The sequence below is a fragment of the Gymnoscopelus microlampas genome, assembly GCF_963454915.1.
Source record: "Gymnoscopelus microlampas genome assembly, chromosome: 7".
Taxonomy (NCBI): Eukaryota; Metazoa; Chordata; class Actinopteri; order Myctophiformes; family Myctophidae; genus Gymnoscopelus; species Gymnoscopelus microlampas.
In genome coordinates, this window is record NC_139944.1 from 31842106 (window position 1) to 31868520 (window position 26415).

General features: G+C 41.6%; 1 protein-coding gene across 3 annotated transcripts in view; it reads right to left on the reverse strand.

Annotated features, from left to right (window-relative positions):
• rnf123 (ring finger protein 123) overlaps positions 1-26415 on the reverse strand; it is a 197571-nt gene that overhangs the window by 122635 nt on the left and 48521 nt on the right. For all 3 annotated transcript variants that reach the window (XR_014601226.1, XM_084063529.1, XM_084063530.1), the window contains exons 29-34: positions 22967-23054; positions 20933-21020; positions 20371-20455; positions 12738-12877; positions 9014-9070; positions 6649-6780 (exon numbers count right to left, since the gene is read on the reverse strand). Coding sequence is in view for 2 of the 3 variants with exons in the window: in XM_084063529.1 (XP_083919655.1) it covers positions 6649-6780; positions 9014-9070; positions 12738-12877; positions 20371-20455; positions 20933-21020; positions 22967-23054 (590 nt within the window). In the remaining variant the exon portion in view is untranslated. The remainder of the gene's footprint in view (positions 1-6648; positions 6781-9013; positions 9071-12737; positions 12878-20370; positions 20456-20932; positions 21021-22966; positions 23055-26415) is intronic.

A 26415-nucleotide genomic window follows, 5' to 3' on the forward strand; every position in this document is an offset into this window, starting at 1 on the left:
TGCCTTCCACTCCCTAGGAAAACGCCGTTCGCGGTGCAGACGGCCCAGCACACCACAGGAGCTGTGATTCCCTAGCCTGGTAAACCCTCCCTCCAGAAATCTCATTATGGGGCCAGGCTTCCAGCATGGACCCATATTGTTATTGGCATTATTCCGTTTCTTCTTCTTCTGCCACTTTTGGCAGTTCTGGCTGAACCGTGCAGTCGCTTTTTATGAAACTCGGCCATATGATAGATGGTCATGAAAAACGATCAAGAAATAATTCTCACAATCTTTCGTCAAAAGGTGGCGCTATAGCACTCAATTGAAAAATGCCAACTTTGATCAGGTACAACTCATGCCCTGTTTCACCTACAGCCATGAAACTTCGATGCACACATGCGTCTCCTCATGCTGAACAACTTTCACACTCTGACTTTTGACCTCTGACCTTTAGATCTCCCACCATTTTGAATTATATGAAAAACAGTTAAAACCTATCTCCTCCTGGGATTTTTGAGTAATCTGCACGAAACTTTTTACACATGAACTTTGGACCTATACCAAAAAACCTTTGCAAAATATCTTCCATAAGTGAAAAAATGAAGCTTTAATGAGCCAATGAATATTGCAGTTTTATGACAATTATTCATCTGCCCCTAACTCATACATGCAGACTTACCATTCTTTGAAACTTTGCAGAAATGTAAAGGGCCATTCCAAATATCACTGAAACCAATCTTACTCCAATTGGTCAAACGGGGGCGCTATAGCAATTTTTTGAAAATTGAAACTTTAAACAGGCAAAAGTCATGCCTCGTTTGGCCGACAGCCATTAGACCTGCTTACACATGTGCCTTGACTAATGAGGAACACATCTATCACGTTGACCAGTAAGCACCGCCCTTAGGTTGTCCGCAATCTTGAGCAGTTTGAAAAACACTTAAACCCAGGATTTTTCAGCTATTTGCGTGAAACTGTATGATCAGTGTGATCTCTTTTTTCAGAGGTTTGTCTCTTGGTCCAATAGCGTCCCGCTTAAGTGTATGTCTCACAACCTCAAGGTCACAGGTTCAAGCCTCACTTGGTGCAGACTTCATCTAAGTTGCATTTCACACAACATGACTATCAACTAGAAAAAGTGCTCCTCGGAGCACAGGTCTCCGCCAGGTCAGGTAGGCTACTGTGGCCTCCTGGTGGCGCTATAATAGGCCAACGTGAAAAGGGTGCCATTTCTTCTTAGGCCTTGCACGACAATCGGACACTGACTGCATTCATGATTTGAGGCATTTTGTCAAAAACATGTGTTTTGCTGAATTAGACCTGTTGGTGGCGCTATAACAGGCCAATGTTAAAAGGGTGGCTTTTGTTCCTCAACATAGTGTGAATGTGCGTGCAAAGTTTGAGCGCAATTGGACGGTGCGTTCATGATTTGCAGAATTTTGTTCAAAACAAGCCAATAATGCAAATTTTAGATGTCAATCTTTACCAATCAGTATGGAATATGAAAAATCAAACACATCCGTCGTGATCACATGACTATAGAGATCATGTGTACCGATTTGCGTGAAATTTGGATACAATTGGAAGGAGTAGTATAAAAAAATGTGTTTTACACAAGTCGGCCTCCTGGTGGCGCTATAAAAGGCAGATGTGAAAATTGCAGGGCAAAGGTTTTTCCTTGACCTATAGGGAGTGTGCATACAAAGTTTTACACAGATCGGTGCAATTATAGGTAAAAACACGAATCGGCCTGTTATAGCGCCACCATGAGGCTGATTTAAAAATGTTCAAATGGTAGTTCTTCCTCGGCCTAATGGGAATGTGCTTGCAAAATTTCTCGGAAAGTGCATGCTGTGTTCATGATTTGAGGCATTTTGTTCAAAACGGAGCACTCCTGCAAACTTTGGAATACATTTTTAGCCAATCAGGATGGAATATGAGAAATCTGAAAGACCCGTTTCGTTTAATGACTGTAGAGATACTGTGTACCGATTTGTGGGATTTTTGGACAAAATCTGTAGGAGTACTGTCAAAAAATGTGTTTTGCACAAATCGGCCTCCTGGTGGCGCTATAACAGGCCCCTGTGAAAAATTTGGGGCAGAGGTTCTGCTCTGGTATCCAGGGACTGTGTGTGCACAGTTTGGCTGCGAGCAAGCCAACGGTGCCGGAGATTAGCTGTACACAGACAGATCGAATGACGGACGGACACACGGACGGACACACGGACACACGGACGGACGGACAGGGGGTAAAACATACTCTCTCGCCATGCCTTTCGGCCTGGCGGAGACAATGAATACATTTGCAATTGTTAAAGATAACATGAAATACTTAATTGAGTGTTTTTTACATACTTCATTGTGAAAATAGCTGATCTACAATCTCACAACTTTTCAGATAGCAATGAGAGTATGTTTTTTCAATGTATAACATACTTCATTGTGAAAATAGCCGATGTACAATCTGACAACTTTTAATGGTTTGTGAGCTTGTAGATCGGCTACTTTCACTAGTTTTGGTTCTGAGGAGATGTACAATTTCTTCATTGGTAAATGGTTTGTGAACGAGTGATCTTTGTGTTAGTGAAACAGGGGCTTGGGTCATGACAGAAGGCAAGAGTCTGTGATCCTCAACAGACGATATCAGCCTGGACAAAGCTATAGCACTATAGGTAGTGTTGCAGCTACCTAAGAGTGCCTCATGATCGCAAGGTTGCCGGTTCAAGCCTCACTTGATGCAGACTCATTTAAGTTGAATTGCAAAAAACATGACTCAATCTATTCCGTTTCCATGGCTCTCTCTCTCTCTTCAATCTATTCCGTTTCTACCTTCAATCTATTCCGTTTCCATGGCTCTCTCTCTCTCTTCAATCTATTCCGTTTCTATCTTCAATCTATTCCGTTTCAATGTCTCTGTCTCTTCAATCTATTCCGTTTCTATCTTCAATCGATTCCGTTTCCATGTTTCTGTCTCTTCAATCTATTCTCTCTCTCTCTCTCTCTCTCTCTCTCTCTCTCTCTCTCTCTCTCTCTCTCTCTCTCTCTCTCTCTCTCTCTCTCTCTCTCTCTCTCTCTCTCTCTCTCTCTCTCTCTCTCTCTCTCTCTCTCTCTCTCTCTCTCTCTCTCTCTCTCTCTCTCTCTCTCTCTCTCTCTCTCTCTCTCTCTCTCTCAGGGTCGGCCATAGCTGAGTGGTTAGTGAGCCCGCCTAGGGAGCCAGAGGCTCTGGTTGACCCAGGTACGATTCCAGGCCAGGTCAGCAAATGTGTCGATGAAACGAAATTTGTCCCTGAGCAAGACTCTTAACCCCTAATTGCTCACAGGCCCTCATTGGAAACAAGACCGCAAGGACTTTCATGAACTGACCTGTTAAAGGAATTATCATTTCTCTTTCTCTCTCCTGGCCCCATATTATCGCTGCTTGCAGCTATATTTTCCATTTGATTTCTGGAGTGAGTCTGGCCTGATCGCCCATTCTGCAATATTGGATGTGTGCGCCAAACAGACGAGCCTATCAGCGTCGTCGCTCATCGTTCTGTGATTGACACGACAGTTGGCCAATCAGGTGGCGAGTTCAAGTGAGCCCGAATGAAGCCGAGTGCAGCCTGAGTGCCGCCGACAAAAGACGAACGGCAGCCATTGTTGTTGTCCGAGTGCCTTCACTTCTTACTTTCGTTTATAAAACGGTCTCAAACTTATTTTTTGAGGCATGGAATTTACTATTAAGATATCGTTTGGATAGAATTTAGTTGTTTAACTTCATATATGTGGTGAATTAATCATGACAGTGCCTATTTAAAAATATAAATTTAGAGAACCGGCAGGGGCGGGGAGTGACACGCATGTATCCCAATAAGGCAACCTATTTTGGGCATGGCCGTCTCAAAAGTCCCGTTGCGTCACATAGTCTGGAGGTGGTAAAAATGAACTGCTGATTGGCTGAAGGGGAAAAACGATCATTGGCTGAAGGGGTTGTCAGTCAACGGTATTACTCCCGCCCAACTCCAGCCCACAGCCAATATTGCAGAATGGGCGATGAGGCCAGACTCACTCCTGAAATCAAATGGAAATGAGATTTCTGGAGGGAGGGTTTACCAGGCTAGTGATTCCCTCCCTCCAGGTCATTATATGCCAGGCAGTGTATAGCTACGGCTAAGCGGATCATCAAAGACACTTACCACCCTAGCCACAATCTGTTCACACTGCTACCGTCAGGCAGGTGATACCGCAGTATCAGATGCCAACAACAGACATACCAAGGGACAGTTTCCACAGCCAGGCTGCTGAATAGGCACTGAACCCTGTCGCCATGTCAGTAATAAATGCTCATGCATATTGGTGTTGGTGCCCATGACTCATTTGTACAAGAGTCTGAGGAACTCTGTCTTAATTACAAAATGTATATATATATATTTGATATTTGTTTTGATATTTGATATGTTTAATCCTGTTCTTATTTAACCACTTAAACCCTACGTATATATCGGTACTTTACTTTGTTGACCAGGGTCCCTCAAGGGTCTATACTTGGTCCTCTCCTTATGACAACATGCACAGAATAGGGTAGTAGGGTTCATGTGGTTAAAATGTAACTGCAATGTGTGGGTAGCTTGCACTGAAAAGAACTTCACCCATTCTTTTACACCTGCTAACTTCTGATGTGACAATAAAGTGAAGTTGAAGTCGTATTTTAATTAAAACTCTCTCCCGTTTCCCCTTTATTTGTTGTGGCCTAAGCCGGGCCATAACAGAGTGAATGTGTGATTGAGTGCATAGGTGAAAATCAAGCTCTTGATTAGTGGAACTGCATTATGTGTAGATGTGACACCCGCCCACCCACCCACCCACCCACCCACCCACCCACCCACACACACACACACACACACACACACACACACACACACACACACACACACACACACACACACACACACACACACACACACACACACACACACACACACACTCAGCATAGATGCATACAGAATCATAACACATTCACTCAAGCATGCACATTTCCAATTCCACATACTGTACACACACAAACCTTCTCATGAACACACAGGAAAAGATGCAGGCAAAATCATCACACACGAACAAAGACACATTCTCAAAGGACACCAATCCCAGCTCAGGGGGTTACTGAGCCAACATTCTGGCAAATTAGAAGCCTGTCATGCCCTATGGCAGATGTGGCTCTAATTGACACAAACATGCTAGCATGGAGGGGGGATCCCTAACATTCATGTCCCCCACACAAGCGAATAAAGGAAGCCTTTTTGGGCAGAGGAAATATTGTGTTCTGAGCTTCATGCAATACTACCTGTCAACTAGTAGAGGTCCTACCCGACCACAGAATATACATTACTCAACAGAAGACCAACTACAACCACCGCAGTTTTTATATTAATTGTATTAACATACCATACAGATTGGTCAAAATATTGTTTTACTCACTCAAAAGTTATGGATTGCAGCTTTAACTAAAAAGGTCAAAAGCAAAGTGAGATATGTAGTGATTGATATTTTTAATTAAACTTATTACCAACTGTGTAAGTCTGTGCGTGCGTGCGTGCATGCGTGCTGTCTTCAAGGACAACCAGTCATCTGCTGTTTCTCAGCGGTACCATAACTCTGATTGCAACTGAGGGTAACAAGCACTCACAGAGCATTAGCAACAAGTACGTTGGGAATGATGATAACAGTGGCAAGAGCTGACTTCAGACACACACAGATAAGATTAACGCATAATTTTATGGAGCATGAAAACTGCTCCTGTCCGCAAGGGCGAATGAAATGAGATTCTGAACAGCCACCAGAAAACTCACACATAGGAGTCATCTCACATGATGGACAACCACAAGCAAGTGTGTGTGTGTGCGTGTGCGTGTGCGTGTGCGTGTGTGTGTGTGTGTGTGTGTGTGTGTGTGTGTGTGTGTGTGTGTGTGTGTCTTGTTCTGCCAACAGTATGGCTTGCTTGTCCCCATCAACCTTTCCATACTACTTCCTAACAATTACCTTCTAAGCATCACCTAATTAAGCACTCAAACACCAAATGGAGCCAAATGATAATTGCCCTAATAGCTGTCTCATGTTCAGGCAAGACAGTAGCTCACCAATAACCCAATTGCGGACTTTCTTCAAAATTTCCATAATTGCTTTGAGCTTTAAAAGCACAAGCAATGAAAGGAGAGACAATGATCTCAAAAAAAGAAACGACTCAGCGCTGGTAATTGGAAGGAAGGAGAAGATCATTTTTGTTCTGAGACATCAGTGACCTTGACACAGAGGGGATAAGGACCTTTGTGTGACTGGAACAGCCAAGATCTCTTCAAGCTCAGCTCTTGATCCTGCTGGATCAAGAGCTACTACCTTTTGTGCACTCAATGAATTAATTCTGAATGACAGTATATCTACCGAAAATCACAATGTTTTGAGACTTGTGAACCAATACAAAGCAGTACCACAAATCTTCAAGGTCTGATACATTGTACCTCTACGTTTATGAATCATTTACAGTTTACACTCTTTGGCTGTGGCAGAAAACATCTCTATTATGTTAAATGCACTGCTATGGTTGCAAATTGGCCATTACGGAATGCCACAACGGAAGGCAACAACCTTTTGTTACTGTAGCTCATTGTTTTCTGCATCCTGGTGTGGACTAACCTGAGCCAATCGTCTGAGGAGCAGTTCAGCAGAGGGGCGGGACCAGTCCAGGAAGATCTCCGGTACCAAGGTGACAGTCATCTCCAAAACACGCAGCAAGCTGACTGACAGGTCAAAACACGTTGCACACACCTGAAGCAAGGAGGGAGAGAATGAGCTTTTTTCCCTAAACTTCTTTGCCATTTTTACTATTTTTAAAAACTAGCCGATCTATATCGACACGTTGTGAGCTTGTAGACCATTTGAAAATGCTTTTCAAAATAGTAAAAAATGGCAAAGAAGTTTAGGGATAATGGATAAGGCGGCCCAAAATAGGGCCCCCTATCATCACCCCTTATGCCTAAACTTTTTTGGCATTTTTTACTGTTTTGAAACACATTTTAAAATACTTGAAATAGTCGATCTACAAGCTCGATGTAGATCGGCTATTTAAACTATTCTAAAATGTTATACATAAAGCAAGACAGGGCCCATAGCCCCATAAATTATGGTTACTTCCCCTTGATGACAGATTATCTGAATTGGTAAATTAATAAAATAAATACCTACTCTATTTTATTCTATTTTGTAAAAAAATAAATCTCTTTTAGCTTACTCTGTGTTTCTCTTTGGCATTTGTTTCATGCTTTGCTGTTTTGTGTGTTTACTGTGTGTTCTGTGAACTGTTTCAGTGTCTTTATTGAATTGCCAGGTTATAAATAAAGTTTTTTTTTAAATCCCACTATGACACTGTGTGAAGCACCTTGAAACTTTCATTTTTAAGTGCTACACAACTGAAGTTTTGCTTATTAATTTACCTAAAAACAATAGAACTGCTGGCACTGCTATTGTTGTTGCAATCAATGCACCTGACCCAAGCATACAATTAGACAAGAACGGAAAAAGAGCATCAAGATTGAATGGGGTAAACAACTCATTTAGCTGATGTGGGTCTGGTGCAGTTTAATCTCATGGGCTAGAGGTACTGTGTAAAATCAATAAGTGAAAAGCTTTCACACTGTTCAGGGAGGCAATATATAGTTTTGTTGCAAGACTGGCGATGGCTGTATGTTCCATCAAAAACTCAGATAAAATAAATGAGGTTAGTGTGTGGAAGGAAAAACAGAAAAGAAACACAAGGTGAAAATACAGATATGGTAAATGTGTTTCTACCATGTAAGACAAGGGGGACAAAGCTTTGGGTAATAATTGAATATTAACTAACTATGGTAACTAATTTGTGAAAAGTAACCCTTGTTTATGTTAGAGGTTTATTTTCATCTTTTCTCTCTCTCTCTCTCTGTACATGTGGGAAACCAGTGCAAGTGAGTACAAAAGCTTAAACAGGCGCTCCCCGCTACATTTTTCTTAGATCCTTCTCATAAAAAATGTATATCGTGGAAAAGTTCATTTTCTTATGTAATATAATTCAAAAAGTGAAACTTTCATATATTCTAGATTCATTGCATATAAAATGTAATATTTAAAACTTAATTTGTTATTAGAATATTACATGAGGCCACTCAAAAAATAAGATTTATAATACAGAAATGTCGATGTGAAAAGTATGTTAATTTATGCACTCAATTTTTGGTCTGGGTTACTTTTGATTTGAATAAATGATTTCATCAATAGACCTGGCATGGAGGTGATCAGCCTGTGGCACTGTTGAGATCTTATGGAACTCCAGGTTGACTATGATAGCAGCCGTAAACTCATTTGTATTGTTGAATCTAGTATCTCACACCTTCCTCTTGACAATACAACATTATTATTATCTGTGGGGTTCAGGTCAGGCCAGTTGGCTGGTCAGTTAAGCACAGTAATACCATGGTCTGTTACTATTATTAATAGTTACTATTACTATTATTAATAGTTTTGGCACTGTGGCCAGGTGCCAAGTCCCAGTGGTGGCTTATCCAACAGGCTTGAGGTGCTGATGCACAGGGCACCAACCTTGGGGGGGGCACCAAACGGCGTGAAAAAATAAATAAACGGCGAACCCCACCCCCCGCCCCCCGTTGACAAAACACTCCCGGGGGCACCGCGCTGCCCCCCCCGCCCCCCCCCCCCGTTGACAAAACGCTCACGGGGGTAACCGAACCGGGTCCAAGCACCGGGCACCACGAAGGGTTAATCCGCCCCTGCCAAGTCCCGCCGGAAACGGAAATCAGCATCTCCATTAAGCTCGTCAACATACGGAAACACAAAAAGCTCTGAAATATCCTGATAAATGGCTGTGTTGACAAAACACTGTGGACCAACACCAGCAGATGACATGGCACCCCAAATCATCACTGACAGTGACAACTTCACACTGGAGTCATAAATCAGGCATTTTTGAAATATTTTGAATATATTTTTAAGGCTGCGGTATGCACTCTACCTTGAGCTGGCGTGTGTCCACAAAGTTCCTCTCTGGACGCTCTGCAGCCTGCTGAATCTGTTAGCGGAAAGAGAGGAGAAGGCACCTTTCTTAGAGCACTGTTTCTCAACCAGTGGTCCACGGACCACTATTGATCCATGACATAATTGCAGGTGGTCCACGGCAAAACATTTTTAAATACTTTAAAGATATTACCTTGAATGTATGTAGTATGTAATATTTCATACTATAAGTCCAACAAATGTAAGAACATTTGTTTAACGAATAGAAAAGTAGTGTGGGAGAAGAAGCTATAAATGAAATGTTGTGATGATGTGCTAACCTTTTACATATCTTTTGGGTTTTGAGAGAATAAAATGCATAACAAGACTCAAGATAATTTACTTGTCCCTACTCATACAGGTACAAGCAGCGAAATGCTAGTGTTGCGAGATAGAAATATCTGCAGCTATAGCCAGCCAAGCATTGAATGGGTTTAAATAAATCAGGCAATTAAACAAAAAAACAAAATTGAAAAAGAATGAGCGAGCTGCTTGGGTGCGGAAGCAACCAAGGCCACAGCGCAAGAACTCTGCCTTTCGAAACTAAGTTAAACTTTAGAGTCAGCACAGAAAAGTGTTCAATAGCTTCTTCTAAAAGGTTAATAACACACTACTGGAGTCACAAAATAAATTGGCTGTACTTTTTTTGTAAAATTTGGACTCAAAAGATCAAGATTCAATAATGAATATTTTATTACCATTTCGATGAGACATTGATTGGATTTTGGTTAGGTGCGAGCTCAGGAGACAAATACAATACAATACCATACAAATACAATATATATTTTAAAAAGAATCTGATGATAAATTCGATGAAATGAGATCTTTGTTTAAAGGGAAAGTCCAACCTAAAATGAGACATCACTATAGCTGTGAGTAATGGAATGTCATCTGATGATACGAATAGTCCCATGGTGACTTAAATAAGATATGGTTACATTTCTTCATAGCTGTAAGCCCTACATTCAAACAAAACTCATCTGGATCAACAAGAATTCTATGAGTTCACAAAGTCAATCGCTAATGCAATGTCATTGCACTACAAAAGTGTTGACCTCAAAAATCACATCTTTATGTTCTTGACCTCCAGTTTAAGGAGGAACAACATCGTAGGCAACTTTTGTGCCAGGGGTGAGTTTGATGCCATCTAAAGGTTAAAATCAATCTAAAGGGCTGGGCTGACCTGGCAAAAGGTGTGCCAACGTACTGACAACACTGTTGACTATTATTGTCAATTAGCATGATCACATACTGTACGTATATAAACCGAAATCTAATCCAACCACCAATTGTAGTAGCTGCAGCAGTGTTGCTTCCATCACAATGTACCACAGTCAGCCTTTACATTAGTTAGACAGTCCAAGGTCACTGTACTAGCAAGATAAATTCTGTTTTAGGGTGGACTTTCCCTTTAAACCCTGTGTCGTGTCCATTAGCTGTCTGAGGACAGATTTATGGGCAGCTCCCCTGCTGCTGGCTGATTGTCAGCCTGCCAGGCGCTGAAAGGAAACAGCAAGCCAATCAGTCATCCTGGATGTCAACCCGTCATGCAGAAAGTAACACTGACTGAAGCTACAACTAGAGCCTGACTGATGACAGATTTTGAAGACCAATTAGTTGTTTGTTTTTTTTGCAATATTTTGTCAAAAGGTCTAATTTTCTTTTCATGAAAATTATAAATAAACACAAATGACTTTTTCATTGACAAAAAATACACATAAACTGAATTTGATTGCATTTAACCACTTAAGCTCTATTCAGCAATGGTCAAAACAATTGACACACAACGTGCTGTGAGCGAGTAGATCTGCGTGTAGATCTGCTATTTTTTGCACTTTTTTGAAACATTTGGCCTATAATGTTTGGCCTATAATGTCATGTCCAAAAGTGGGACGGGAGGTTGAAGGTAGTTACAGTTTTTCTCGAATGTCAGAACACATTTCTGGAAACTGCCCTCCGTTTTCACTAAACTCTAAACACAAAACACTTTTCTCAAGCTAGCTCCACAAAAACTCGCATTCTCTTTGCAAAACCAAACTCTCACTCCAAAACCCAAACTTTCACCACAAAACTGTTGCTCCTATGGCCAAACCAAAACTTTGACAACAAAATCGTCCTCGCAGCTTGCAAAAATGTAAACACTATTGGGTATCAATCACACACTTCAATAAAAATTGAAAACACAATGTTCAGGGTGTGATGTTCTATATATCCCATCATCTGTATAGTAATCACATGTATAGTAATCAATAGTAAGTCACAGATTCTTTTTGGGGGAATTGAATCCCATTTATTGATGACAACTAATGGGGAAATACAGTACAAAATAAAACATGTCAAAAATTCTTGTATTCTTGTAAAGAGGTACTGTATATTGTGCAAGGTCACACAACTGCAATCATGGGGTTTGTGCGGGGGCCTGTGCAGGGGCCTGTGCGGGGGCCTGTGCATCACGTCGTCGGGCGGGGTCAGGCCACAGCAAACTGTGCATTCTAAACTGGCCTATATAGGTGTTGTCACATCAGTGGCAGGTGTCTTCAATTTTGAGTCACTGTGTTTAAGCAATGACACCTGTGCCTTCGTTGTGTTCAACTTTTGATGACTGAGTCTACCATTTTGCATCATGTGAGCAAAATGAGTTCAGTGAATGAGAATGTGTTCATATTGTTGTGCAACGTGTGTTTTAGCAAGTGCGAAAGTGTTTAGACTAAGTGCAAATGTGTTTAGAGTTCTGCAACGTGTGTTTTGGCAAATGCCAATGTGTTCAGAGTTTTGTGAAATCGGAGATTGAGGTGAAATGTGTTTATAGTTAAGCCAACTGGGGGCCTGATTTATTAAATGTGTTTAGGCAACTGGTCATTGTGCTCAGAGATCTAGAAATTGTGCTTTAGCAATCGAGAAAAACTGTAAAATACATAGTGTTGTTAGCTTGTAGATAAGCTATTTTTGTCAAAGATTTGGTGTAGAGGGAAAAAAGAGTGGACTAAGCACAGAGCCAACTCAAGTGTACTAAGTATTGAGGGTTTAAGTGGTTATAGAGCAATTCATCAAGTTGACTGTTATGGCACTCTTGCGTGACACCAGCTCAACTTGACTCAACATTTTGGGTTTTCCATTAAACCAAACTAACTGGTATACTTTTTTGGTCTAACCTCCATCAAGGTTCCAAGCGATCTGACTATAAGGTGACATAAAAACACTGCAGAATACTGATTTGTCCGAGGAAAAGTATCACTAGCGAGTAGCGACATTGCGTCATGACGGACTCCGCATGGAAGCTCGTGAATACTGTTAACATACTTTGAAACAAACATTGTAAAAGTCAAATCAATCAATATTGAGAAACTTCATGGCCTATTTCTCACTTAGATGTTATCAGAAACTAGTTGGAGTGTACAGGTTAAATAGAGATCATTTCCAGACAAAATTTACGTTAGCATTGTTTTGCATTCCACTACGCTGAGGGTTGTACATCGCTGTGACAACTGGCTACATTGCAGTATAGGGTCATGTGAACATTTTCACTTATAATGGCATGCCCCAACTAGGAATGCCAGGTTGAAAGTGGTAAACGTGTTAGTGGAAGGGAGTTCGAATTCATTAAAGAAATAGATACCCTGGTCAAAAGTGTACTGTCACCCATCGGCTCACATTGTGCCTTGCTCAGTAGTACATTGTCTTACCTCCTGGATCATGCCTATGAACTCAGAGAAGGCCCAGTTGAGTTGGTTGAGGACACTGTTGAGGAAGGAGGCCGCCATCTCTTTGTCCACACTCAAAAGTTCTGCCATGTGTCTCTGAAGCAGCAGCGACGGACAGGGCTCTGAACCAATTACATAAAGTTATACAGGTCAACCAATGGCCATTCAGAGGAGTAAATACCGGCATGTGAGGGTGGATTTGTACTGAAACATGAACTCTGTAATCCTTGTAAAAAGAGCAACAATGATGGAAAAGGCTTTAAAATGATGAATTGAATACTAACAAATAGCCAGTCATACAGCAGTATAGGGGTAAGTGAATGTCACTTGTCTTTGAAGAAGCAGCAGCTAGACAGAAGTGCCTCTCAAACAGTCATAGGCATAGCTGAGGGCAGTGATCTAAGTCCTATTAAAAATATTTGTTATCTTAATGTTGTTGTATGACAATAAAGTATTATTCTATTCAACAGTATTAGCGCAGAGGATTGATTGGGTGAAGAAGTGCACCAGTTAACAGACTCGGCCAAGGTTTAAGCGTGATCAGAGCCCCTTTGATTATAACATTTTAGTTAAATATTTCATTCCCGTTGACTTCAATTATATATTTTAAAGATAAATATTTCAGTATTTCAAATATAAAACATACTGTATATAGAACAAAACATTTTTTGTGGGGCTACTTCTGTGGTCTACTGGCAATTCCTTCTACCCCAGAACATTAAGAACAATTCCACTTTGGGTGTGTAATTCACAGTACTACATAGATTGCTTACATCATACACTGAGCATGTGTGTTTATTCCCTGGTATAATACGTAGCTACCACAGATAACTTAGTTTAGCTTAGAGACACCAGCCATCACTTTCAAATATAATTATCAGGGATAGAAGACAGGAGGACATTGCCCTGATAAACTTATTATGGCGATACCCAGGGTAAAAGAGAGGTAAAGGTGTGTAATTCTTCTTGTGAAATGCAGGCATTTTAGTATTACGACACCTTGTCTAGCCAAAGGCTTGTACATCACTTAATAAGCTCTCAACTATGGGGAACAAGGCAGGGAGGGAAAAGGCACTAGGTGCTTGAAGCAAAAACAATGTAAAGGGAGGAGAGGTAAGGCGAGGTCAGCTGAGAAATAATGGGTTTATAAAAGCTGCACGCTATAGTATAGGGTATAGCAGTGGTGGCCATTTTGTGGTGTCACAGACAGAAAACACATACATTTTTCTCAGAGATTCCAGAAAATATTTATATAAATTATTCTAAGCCTGGAACCAAGCCATCCAGGCTAAAAAACATAAAACATTTGATCCTGTGTCAAATAATATTTGAAAACCGCAAAAAAATGGTATTTACTACATTACACAAATATAGTATAATATAATTACATTTTCAAATATTTTTTGACACAGAATCAAATGTTTTATGGTCATGATTATCTGTGGCACCTCAAAATGGCCACCACTGTTATGACCTATTCTGGGTAAATAATGCCTACAATTTTAAAGAGCAGAGCAGAGCAGAGCAGAGCAGAGCAGATGAGAGGAAAGAAGAGAAGAGAAGAGAAGAGCAGAGCAGAGCAGAGCAGAGCAGAGCAGAGCAGAGCAGAGCAGAGCAGAGCAGAGCAGAGCAGAGCAGAGAAGAGAAGAGAAGAGAAGAGAAGAGAAGAGAAGAGAAGAGAAGAGCAGAGCAGAGCAGAGCAGAGCAGAGCAGAGCAGAGCAGAGCAGAGCAGAGCAGAGCAGAGCAGAGCAGAGCAGAGCAGAGAAGAGAAGAGAAGAGAAGAGAAGAGAAGAGAAGAGAAGAGAAGAGAAGAGAAGAGAAGAGAAGAGAAGAGCAGAGCAGAGCAGAGCAGAGCAGAGAAGAGAAGAGAAGAGAAGAGAAGAGCAGAGCAGAGAAGAAAGTTGCAGAATAAGAGCAGGATGACAGGTAAAGCAAACAACTGAACAATGAAACCCACATGAAAAGAGAAGGAAACAGAAATGATTAGGCTGTAGGGACACGTTGACAAGCAGTAGGTCAACACAAACCCCTTACTCCCAATAAATCTGACTGGAAAGAAAAAAACAATCAGATGTCAGGAGTCAGGACCTCTGCAAACAAGTGCTTTAACCTTTGGCTGTAATTATTGGGAGCTGCTGAGGCTGTACTTTAATGTATTGTCTACCGGGAAGCCACAGGGAGAGATTACTGGCATCAGAAAAATGGCTGAACAAGATGGGGGGAAATAATCAAGAGAAGCATAAGGACAAAAGAGAGGGAGAAGGAGAGAGAGATGGAGAGAAAGAAAGAGAGAGAGAGAGAGAGAGAGAGAGAGAGAGAGAGAGAGAGAGAGAGAGAGAGAGAGAGAGAGAGAGAGAGAGAGAGAGAGAATGAGAGAATGAGAGAATGAGAGAGAAAGAGAGAGAGGGGGGGGAATTAAATAGAATTTAAGGAAGAGGACAAACCGCAAGAGAAGGAGAGGACGGGAAAGGAGCGACAGGGAGAGAGAATACCAAAGTGACAGATGAAAAAAGGAAGGAAGATGACAGGAGGACAGAGTGGGAGGCGAGTGACAGAGAACGCACGAGACGAAAGGAGAGAGTACGAGAGTACGGAAAGACGGCACAGAAAAAAGGGAGATGCAAATTAAGCAAGGCGGGTTATTAGGGTAGGACAGCAAAAAATGGCAATGATGGCGGGGAGGAGGAGTGGAAGCAGTGGAGGAGGAAATACTCCTCAGTGTCTCACTCCCCGGGAGGGAGGTGACAGGGGAGCACAGAGTCAAGTGTTCATTAAGTGTAATCATCTCCCCCTCGTCTTTCCCATTTTTCTCCCCTCCTCCTTGTCCTCTGTTTCTTTCACAGATCCCAGAGGAACAGAGTGACCCCCCCCCCCCTCAAGCTCCCCTGCTCTCCCTTTCTCCTTCACTAGAGTTCACTTATAGATACCGTAAAAGCAGGAAAGTGGGGCTAAAGTGCTAGCTAACATGCCAGCAAAGGGTATACATATGAGAGTGGGAGAGAGAGAAGGGGGGGGGAGAGGGGTTGTGAATCTAACAGGCATCCAGAGTGATTTTTAACATCACAAGCCACGAATACATGACTGGACTGTGTGTTGTTTGTGTCGTATCCATGTTGCAGAGAACTTACACTAGACGTGACATTCTAAGGTACACCTCAACATTGACGAGACTCAATAGGGCACCGAAAGGCTTAAGACCTCTACACACTGTACGATATTTGAAATGGTCGGCGAGTGAACAGATCGTTAAGTATTTCACATTGCACGTTTCTCTCTTGAAATCGGGCTAAATAGATCGTTGTGATTCTCGCACGATTGATTGGTCGGCGACAGGGGTTCACTGATTACAAGATATTTCACCACGATGTGATCCCCACCCAATACATACATTTGTTTTTATTCCAAACATCTCACGAAAACGTGAAAGGCTCCCGTGATATATGCGCTCTATCAATCTGTTTATCATGTTTAACTAATACAGGACTGGACTGTCTGTACGGTAATATTGCGGTTCTATGCGGGAGGACTAGCCACGGTGCGTCTCTGTTGTATTAGACTCAACAGTGAATCATGCTGATAATAAAATAGTTTTCCCACCAGCTACCTCGCTGGCTGGTACCGAGCTCTGATTGGCTGTAGCACGGCACTCATCGGGTCCGACAAACCCAAATATCCAACATGCTAGTACATGCAAGTAAAAATTATCGGGAACCGCTCGCCGAGCACAATTTATCAGGGTGTTTCGAGGAACGCCCGATCTGGACTGAGATCGGTGGTTTTGTCGGCGATCACCAAAAAATATCCCAGAGAGCCAAATCGGGTCAAATATCGTACAGTGTGTAGAGGTTAATAATGATTGTACATGAGAAAAATAGAGTACAAACAATCAGGTCCATTAAGGCTGACATTTGGACAAAGGCCTAAGCTCAGAACATATGGCCTTATACTAGAACATTTATTCTGTCTCTCTGTCTCTCAAACATGCAATTGTGCAAAATAACACAAAGACACAAACCAATGAAAACACACAACTACAAAAGGGCACTCCTCAGAGCGCAAGTTAGGTGGAATGGGTGTGGCCTGTATAAGGAATCCCCCAAACGTTTGACTGTACAACCCACAATTCAAGAGCTATAGGTCACACACCTAGATTAGTGTAAAAGAACTTTCGCACACCCAGATACAATTAACATTTTCAGCAGTAGTGTAAAGTAATTAAGTATATTTACTCAAGTACTCTACTTAAGTACAATTTTGAGGTATTTGTACTTTACTTGAGTATTTCAAATTTCCAATACTTTTACTTCTACTCCACTACATCTCAGAAGTAAATATAGTACTTTGACTCCACTACAATTTTTTGAAAACATTAATTATTAGATGCTTTGTAGATTTAGATTATTATTACAAAACATACATTAACCACTTCAGCCCTATATACATTTCGGCGATTTGAAATGGCCAATCTACAAGCTCACAATGCGTCGCAGTATTGATACTTTTAATTAAGTAAAACAATTGAATACCTTTTCAACCCTGATTTTCAGGCATGCCTGAGGACATTTCAGGCATGCCTGAGGAAGGTCGACATGACCTAAACATTACTTCATAAGAGTTATAGGTCAAAATGTAAAGCGTTTTTGACCTATAACCTAACCGCCATGAGGCTGATCAGTCCAGCACCATCCGAGATTAGCTGCAAACACACACATACACACACGGCGAAAACAAAGTCTTAACCTCTCAGCCTGGCAAAGACGAGAATGAAGACAAAGGAATACGTGTACGTACACACATGGATGAATGATGAAAGGTAAACATGCAAACACGTGCAAAAAACACACAAACACATTGATCTTTTCATGAGAGGCATTAGTGAAATATAATTAGAGTAGTTTGTCCTCTGTTCTCTCTCTCTCTGGGGGTCTGGAAGCTATGGGTTAAGGTTTGTGTGTGTGTGTGTGTGTGTGTGTGTGTGTGTGTGTGTGTGTGTGTGTGTGTGTGTGTGTGTGTGTGTGTGTGTGTGTGTGTGTGTGTGTGTGTGCCGAAGCAGCATTTGCATTATCCAATTATAATAAATCACAACTTAAGCACTATGCAAATAACAGTAGCTGTTGCATAAGAGGACTGGCTGGAAGGAGGGGTGGGTGCAGGGCTCTAGTCTACAGGGACAGCACACAGCAACTGGAGGGTCATTTAAAAGGTCTCATAACCCCTTGAACCCCATACGTTGATGGGCTCTATACTAGTATATTAAATATCTCTACACACTAGTCTGCATTAAACATCTTCGCTGAAAATAGCCGATCTAAGCATGTAGATCTGCTATTTTCCTGCGAAAGTCTTTCCCCAGAATACGGATGCTGGGGTTTAAGTGGATAACAATGCTTGCAGGGTAGGGGGTTCAACTCCCACTGGGGGCACCTATTATGAAAAGATATCCCCTAAACACACACAGTGCAAGAAAGTATTTTGCATACATCTCTACTAAATAGTAAGCATTACCACCAGGATAATAACAATAGCACTAAGGCAAAGGCAGAACAGCATCAATCAACAAACAAATGAGAAACAAACGGGGAGGGGAGGGGCTACTGTGACAACTTACTTTGAAAACTAGCAATTGACAAATCCCCTGTATTGCATGCAAATGAAAGGCAAACAAATTAAAGTCAATTATCATGCATGGGGTGGGGCGGGGGGGCATCCAAAGAAAGCACAGACAAGTAGATTATGCTACAGTACATGTCACAACAGAGAAAAAAACAAACAGCGTGCTCAAAACAAGATTATGAGTTCATGCAAGGTTTAACTGCCCTACATTGTTGTGGTTTAATTGTGTGAATCGCTAGTTCGCGAGTTATGGCTTGTGGACTAAAACAGTACTGTGTTTGGAACTTTATGCAGTAAGTGAAATGTACATCCTTTGCTTCCGACATCAAGAAGGGTAATTTGTTGTCGTTATAGTTAACGTCCGAAACTATGCAATCATGATTATATTACCCAAAAAAAAGTACTGTAACAGAAGATGTCAGAATACCTGAATTATGTCGCTGTCAGGCGGGAAACCTTAAATGTCAAAAACGGTTACTTTTCAAGAAATGAAAAAAAAAGAACCTGAGCTACGATAGATCCAATGTAGTTATCATTTAGTCACAAGTTCATGTTAATAATTTTCCTCAATATTTATAAAACCCCCAGGCAGACTTAACGACTTTCACTTATTTCTTTATTTTAATAGCAAGAATAGCAGATCTAGAAAAAAACGTGTCACGATGCGACGTGTTCTTGCTTGACTAAATCGGCTATTTTTGCTACATTTGCGTGAAACTGTAGTATGACGAGATTTACAGAAACAAAAGAAAATATGGAGATATGAGGTTTCTGCCAGACAGCAAGGATAACAAGTGAAAACACAGAATGTGTAAATGTGTGTCCCAGTTATTTAAAGCAGTTAGAGTGGGGTGTGTGTTTGTCCTATATTAAGATATCAATGTCTTTGTTGTCTCCTATTAATAAACGCAGGCCTGTCGTACCAGCCACCTGGTGCAACAGACCTGACAGCCTGACTGACTTGATGTTCACGATGATATATTAATTATGACTTCAAACAAAACAAACAAACAAAATAAACCTTATAGCTTTCATGTATTTGATGAACACACCTAATTTCACAAACTCACAGTGTGGGCGCCTGCACGCACACGCACACACACACACACACACACACACACACACACACACACACATACAAAGGTAGCAGAAAGAATGGCTCCATGAGTGTTGCAGTAAAGATAAGCCTGGTGTAGACAGGTGGTCATGGTCTCAAGTTATTCATGGAGATGGATGAAAGTATACGTGGAAACCGAGAGCAGAGCCATGATCAAACAATCAGACATGCTGGCATAACAAGAGAGAAACTGAGAGAGATGGAGAGAGAGACGGAGAGAGAGACAGAGAAACAAGACAGGGTTTAATACTGGCGTGGCTTCTTAGTGAATTGTCTGACATCATATTGATGATGTCAGTCTTGCCCAAATATGGTCGGTGGATATGGGATTATGAATTCACAAAACGTCAAAAGAATTATAATACAAAAAAATATATTCAAAATATGCGATAAATATTCCGGGATTTACTTCCTTGGCCTAATGGCAGTGTGCACAAGACATTAGGCTCTGTTGTGTGGTTTGTGAGATCAGCAACGGATTAACGCACACACACAAACACACGGAAAGACCCTCCTCTAGACAGCTTGCCCCTTGGGTACCACAGTGTAAAAAAAGACTAAACGAAGTAAAGGAGAGAGAGAGAGAGAGAGGTGTAAAGGCAACATTCAGGGTTCGATTTGTAAACAAAATTTTAAAAAGGAGGAGAGGTCGGGGGTATCTTCTTAACCTCTTAAGCCCTACATACTTCCTTGTACAACAAATAGTGAATGCTTCTTGGAAATCTGCAATTTATGCTATTAAGATTTTTTTTAACCCAAAATAGGGACACCTGCAAACATGAATATCAAACTTATCGGACAATCTAAGTAAAAAAAAAATCATCTTTCCCAGCAAATTTAACTCTGGCAACAGCAATCGACATAGTTAGAAAGAGACCACCCACTCTGTAGGCTGGGCAGGTTGGCGTCTTCAGGTTTGGTTTTCAGCAGGTGAGGCAGACGGGTGTATCTGTAGCCAAAACCACAACCCTGGAACACAACACATAAGCCTCTGTCATTGCAGGAAATGCACAGGAAATCACAGAGGCAAAGGACTCTGTAGTTGTGTGTGTTTATGTGATATCACAGATATGTGACTATACGCGTAACACACTTCAGATAATCAGATAACATGCTTGCATGCTCATGAATCTGTTTGTAATATATTTGTAGTACGTGCGTGTGCGTGTGTGTGTGTGTGTGTGTGTGTGTGTGTGTGTGTGTGTGTGTGTGTGTGTGTGTATTCTTATTAAAAGTCATGCCTGCATTGAATAGTATTTGCAATTAATCATTAGTCACAATTTTAGCCCTACCTGAGGCACTGGAACACAGTGATTTATTGTTCATGTCGCTACTCTCTCCTTCGGGTCTTCATCGGTGTGTGAGTGTGAGTGTTTCTGTGCGTGCGTGCGTGCGTGCGTGCGTGCGTGCGTGCGTGCGTGCGTGTGTGTGTCTCTCTGTCCTCACCCTCCACAGTCTGACCAGTATCCAGTTGGTCTGAGCCCAGGGTCTCTGTTCATATGGAGCCAACAAGTTCCTCATCATAGCCACCCGTCTGAAACACACACGCACACGCACGCACACGCACACGCACATACACACACACACACACACACACACACACACACACACACACACACACACACACACACACACAATAACCACGTGAACAAAATCAAAGTACATGTTCCCTGCTTTCACCTCTGGGTTTGCTTTCCGGGAGCAGTGCCTCCAGCTCCTCTAACACACAGTACTGTACATAATTGGCAGTGTTGCAGGTGTGAAGGGCATTGTGTCCTCGTCGTTGCACTAGCAACTGGCCGGTCGGGGGGCGCTGGGAGGGGAATTGGGGAAGATAACATGAACCTCTGATGAAACTCCTCACTGTTAGGTGAAAAGAAGCGGCTGGTGACTCCATGTGTGTATCAGCATGTGTTTGTGTTCTCCCTGCCCAGTGCTGGGTAGGGTGGGGGGGGGGGGGGGGGGTGATGACTAAATTGGGTTAGAAAAATGAACACAAGAAAACAAAACAAGAAACACTACATTTCCTTTCGGTATCTGCTCAATTTTCCAAAAAACAATTGTACATTCAGAACCCATTTCATTCTCGATCTCATAACAAATGGATCCCAGAATGAGGGGCAGGGTGTTTTTTGGGGGGGGGGGGGGGGTTAGCCAACCTCTAAGTTTGCATTTAACCCGTTAAGACCTGAAGCCGATTCTACAAATGTCTTCTAAATCCCCACAGTTTTCAGAAAAACGTATGTTTCTATATCAGTGGTGCTCAAAGGACCCCCAAAATAATACGTATTTGGCCGCCGACCCCATCTCAAAATATTTTGTACCAGGGAAAGATTTGAGTTAACAATGTTCGCTTTAAAAGAATATATACTAAAAGATTTGCACACATTTTCACGATTAAAAAAAAATAGCAGATCTACAAGCTCGTAGCGCGGCACTCGGTGCCGCGCTATGAGCTTGTATATCTGCTATTTTTGAATAGCCAAAGTGTAAAAGAATGCTTTTTTTAGCTCAAATCAAAAAATGTCACGGATGCGTCCGAGGTCTCAATGGGCTAAAAAAAAAGAAAATTACATTCAGAACCCATTTCATTCTCGATCTCATAACAAATGGATCCCAGAATGAGGGGCAGGGTGTTTGGGGGGGGTTAGCCAACCTCTAAGTTTGCATTTAAAAATACTTGGGAGAGTGGAAGGGTTTGCATGCTGTGCTTTTATATTCGTCTCTACACCGCCTGTGTCTCTGTGTGCCGTCACAAAAATTAATGAAACACTTTGAGAGAGGCGGAGGAAGGTGCAACAGCACTGGAGGAGGCAGACACAGCATCCGTCCACTTTTGACTCATCTAGGACAGGCTTTTCACTGCAGAGCAAACACTAAGACCTGCATTAATGAAACATGCAGAATGTTTCAATTGAGCATTAGGTCACACACAAAGGTAAAATTAGCGCCCTGCAGTTGTAATTTTAGTGGCTCTATACACAGAAAGCTGTGTTTAAGCTGCCAGCGCCCTTCTGCCATGCATTTCTATGGTAAAGACGCGCATAGTGACCATAGTGAGCCGCTATAATACAATATTACTGTAGCTGTCAACATGGCTGCACATCAATGGCGCCAAGGCTAATTTGGTGTACATGTGTTGAACTGCATTATTCTCTATTTTCTTTTAAGAAAGAAAGAAAGAAAGAAAGAAAGACAGAAAGACCGACCATATGGAGCATTAAAACACAACTAGCTACAGTCTAAGCAGTCGTAACCATGTCTTAACTATGGAAGTCTTGATAAATGCTAGTCCTGGATAATGATTCAGCCCAGTGGGCCCAGAAATTGAATATTCACTCCTGACAGATATGTCCAATAATAAAACCAAAACTATGACTCTCTCCATAACAGATGAGCTGAATATAAACTTGTCCAAAGACCCAGAGGGACTGAATATTCTAACAGCCAGGCCAATGAAAGAGCAAGCCAGGTACTCACTGTTCTTCTGGAATCCTCTCCACCGCCCTAAGGGATTGTGGGTAGCAGACGTAGCTGGCTAGTGCTTGCATCAGTGAATCTTTGATGTCTGAGAGATTGAGAATAAATGGGAGAGTAAACAGAGAGAAAGGAAGAGAACAAGTTAGAAACTCTGGCTGCTCTTTCATGAGACATCTCACAAGACGGCATGAAATAAAACGTTAACAGCACTTTAAGAATTCAACACATCACACACACACACACACAGGCCAATACACACCCACAACCAGTAACCTTCACAAATGCAGTGCATACACCTTCACCAACAAAAGAATAATAACAGATTGAAATACAGAGTGACAAGAAGTGTGAGTCAAGCTAAGAAAATACATTGCCACTGTCCTGTTTTTTTCTGTGTGTACCACCCATTCGAACACATGAAGCCAAGTTGACACCTCTCCACCCACATCCACCCACCAAGCAGGGGTAAAACCTGCCTGTGCAGGACATAACACTCTCTCTATTAAAAACATTTGAGAGTTAGAAATAAAAAGAACATGTTTGGATCTCCCCCTTCAGAAACAACCAGGCAACACAGAGAATAGAAAGAGATGTCTTCTTGTTATTAATCTCACAATAGGGGACGGGCTTTCCAACATCAGAGATGTCATGATGCTCGGCTGTTTCGGGCAGATTCACGAAATGCTGTGGTTGTTAGAGGTCAGGTCACACAACCTCTGAGACTGACTCTTAAATAATATTCAATATAATAGCTGCAAATGATTGAGTTTATTAAGGTGGTGTTGATTAAACTTTAATACAATGAAATGGCATAATGGAAATATTTCAAAATCAAATGGACTGAGATAATAATAATAAATATATATAAATATGGATATGGAATATGGATATTATATTATTCTATGTTTTTTGTTTTTGTTTTGAGAAGTTCCCATACACCCAAAAATAAGATCATCTTATGCCATCCAGAAAGGTATAATGGATTATATTCATTAACCTGACCCAACTGTCAAATTAACAAAAACGAATTGCCTTACCAGAAGCTACAGTACGCAATTTAAAAGGCGTTATGGCCTTGTAACGTTAAGAGACAAGAACATTTCACATTATCCAGAATATCCATTATTATTACTGCAGGTGTCAAGAGCACTTGTCATAGTGATGAAATATTATTAAAATATGAAATATTTGAAATATGATGAAATATTATTCAAACAACACATTTGATACACTTATTTGTTTTAGCTCTTGCTCATTTGATTTTCCTATTTGTCTCATCTGTTTAGGAAAGTAGGTAGCTGATATATTGCACTTTTACCTTAGCACTAGGTATACTCTTAGTTGCTTGTTTTAGAAGAGAATGCACTTGAGACTTCTGGTGATTAGTAGTTTTCTTGCCTACCTATGTTAAAATCTGTAGGAGTAATGGCAAAAAAATTGTTTTGCAAAGGTCGGCCTCATGGTGGCGCTATGACAGGCTGATCTGAAAAAATTGGGGCAGAGGTTCTGCTGTGGCATCCAGGGAGTGTGTCTGCGCAGTTTCACAGCGACCGGGTCAATGGTGGCGGAGATTAGCTGGTCGCAGACAGAAGGACAGACGGACGGACGGACAGGGGGCAAAACATACTCTCTCGCCATGCCTTTCGGCCTGGCGGAGACAATAATAATACATCAGATTCATATAGCGCTTTTCTCAGTATCCAAAGTCGCTTTATAACAAAATAAAACAAAATAAACAATTTTATTAATAGACAAATAGTTAAAAGGCAAAAAAAAATGCAAAGAAAAAAACATTAAGCTAAGATTAAAAGGCAGAAATTGAGATTTTACTTAGGCGGGAAAGCGAGTCTGAAAAGGTGGGTTTTGAGGGAGGCTTTGAACAGGGCAAGGGTGGGGGTGGCTTTGATGTGAGGTGGGAGTGAGTTCCAAGGGAAGGGGGCTGCAAGTGAGAAAGCCCTGTCACCCCAGGTGTGTTTTTTTTGTTTTGGGGATGTCCAAGAGGTTGGCATCACCAGACCTGAGGGGGCGGGAGGGGCCGTGGCGATGGAGGAGGTCGGAGAGATAGCGGGGAGCCTGGTTGTTGAGGGCCTTGTAGGTGGTGATCAGTATTTAGCATCCATTCTAAACTGTCTAAATTGTGTTGAAGTTGAGACATTTGGTTGATACTGTAGTTCTTAAACCTCCTGCTACTTAACCCACCTTCCTTAACTGTGTTGATGTTGTCTGCCTCAACACATGTAACTACCTGTGACCTTTAACAGGCACATCATCTTTACACTAAACAGTGAAACAGACATGCTCAAACTAAATGTAAGGTGGGAATGTGGGATGATCAGCAAGTTGGTTAGATTGATTGAGCTGGGTTCCAGAGAGCTTTGTCAGCTCAGTGTGGAGGCATGAATCAGCAGAATCCTTTTCACCAGACTATGCCAGCAGTCTGGTGTCCTCTCCTGCTGTAACTCGTTGTCCGGTGCTACTACGTTGCGCAAAGATGTACAGTAGCCTCTTCTAGAATAGAGTGGTCACCCTGAGACCAGCGGGCCACAAGATTGTTACCCCGCATCAATGTCTGTTAATAGCCAGCCAAATATCTCTGAGCAAGAAGCAGGAACTCTTATCTTCTTGTTTACAATTAAACTTAAAAAGTTATCATGAACTATAAAAGTACTACTGTAACAACTCCATCTGTATTCATTTGCTGGTCTCCTTTATATGGCCAGTCCAGAGAATTCCCATTGCCATACTGGGGTCTTCAGCACTTTGTCCTACCAACTGTGATGCTTCTGCCTCACCCCACACACAATACACAATATCCAGAACCTTTGTTACACACAAAGTTACAAAAATGTCACTGTGTCCTTCTTTTATGTGCGTGTTGCACACACCAACAGGGTCTTATTAACCACCTGGCGTTCCAATTTTGGGCATGTCATTACTCATTACAAGCAAAGATTTTCGGTATTTGTCATACGACAAAGCATATAGCATGCTAATGGATTTGCTTTTTCTCTGCTTTCTGTTGCTTTTCGACGAAAACAACCCACATTCAAATGCCCACAACTATGGAATGGATTATCGCCGCAGCACAATTTATTTTCTCCGATTCTACGAGACTCCCCTACGTTTTTTCAAGTGATCAGCGGGTGGATCGTTGTGAAGAATAATATTCTATGACTATTCAAAGGTTCTTGAAAACACTCGGAAATCGCTGGCAGTGGCTTAGCAAACAATGTTTTATTTCTGGCAGTCAAAGAGTTAATGCCCAATCGAGTAGCCTAGTCTAACTAGTCGCTACGAGTTAGAATTATTGGTGATGGACGTGCCAATAAAAGTATACCAAGAAATACTTGAAGAAACTTGCCAAATGCATATGATTCCACAGGTTTATTGGTAGGCCCTACCACTATTTATGTCTCTGGTTTCCGAGGGGAAATATTTCATGGGCCACA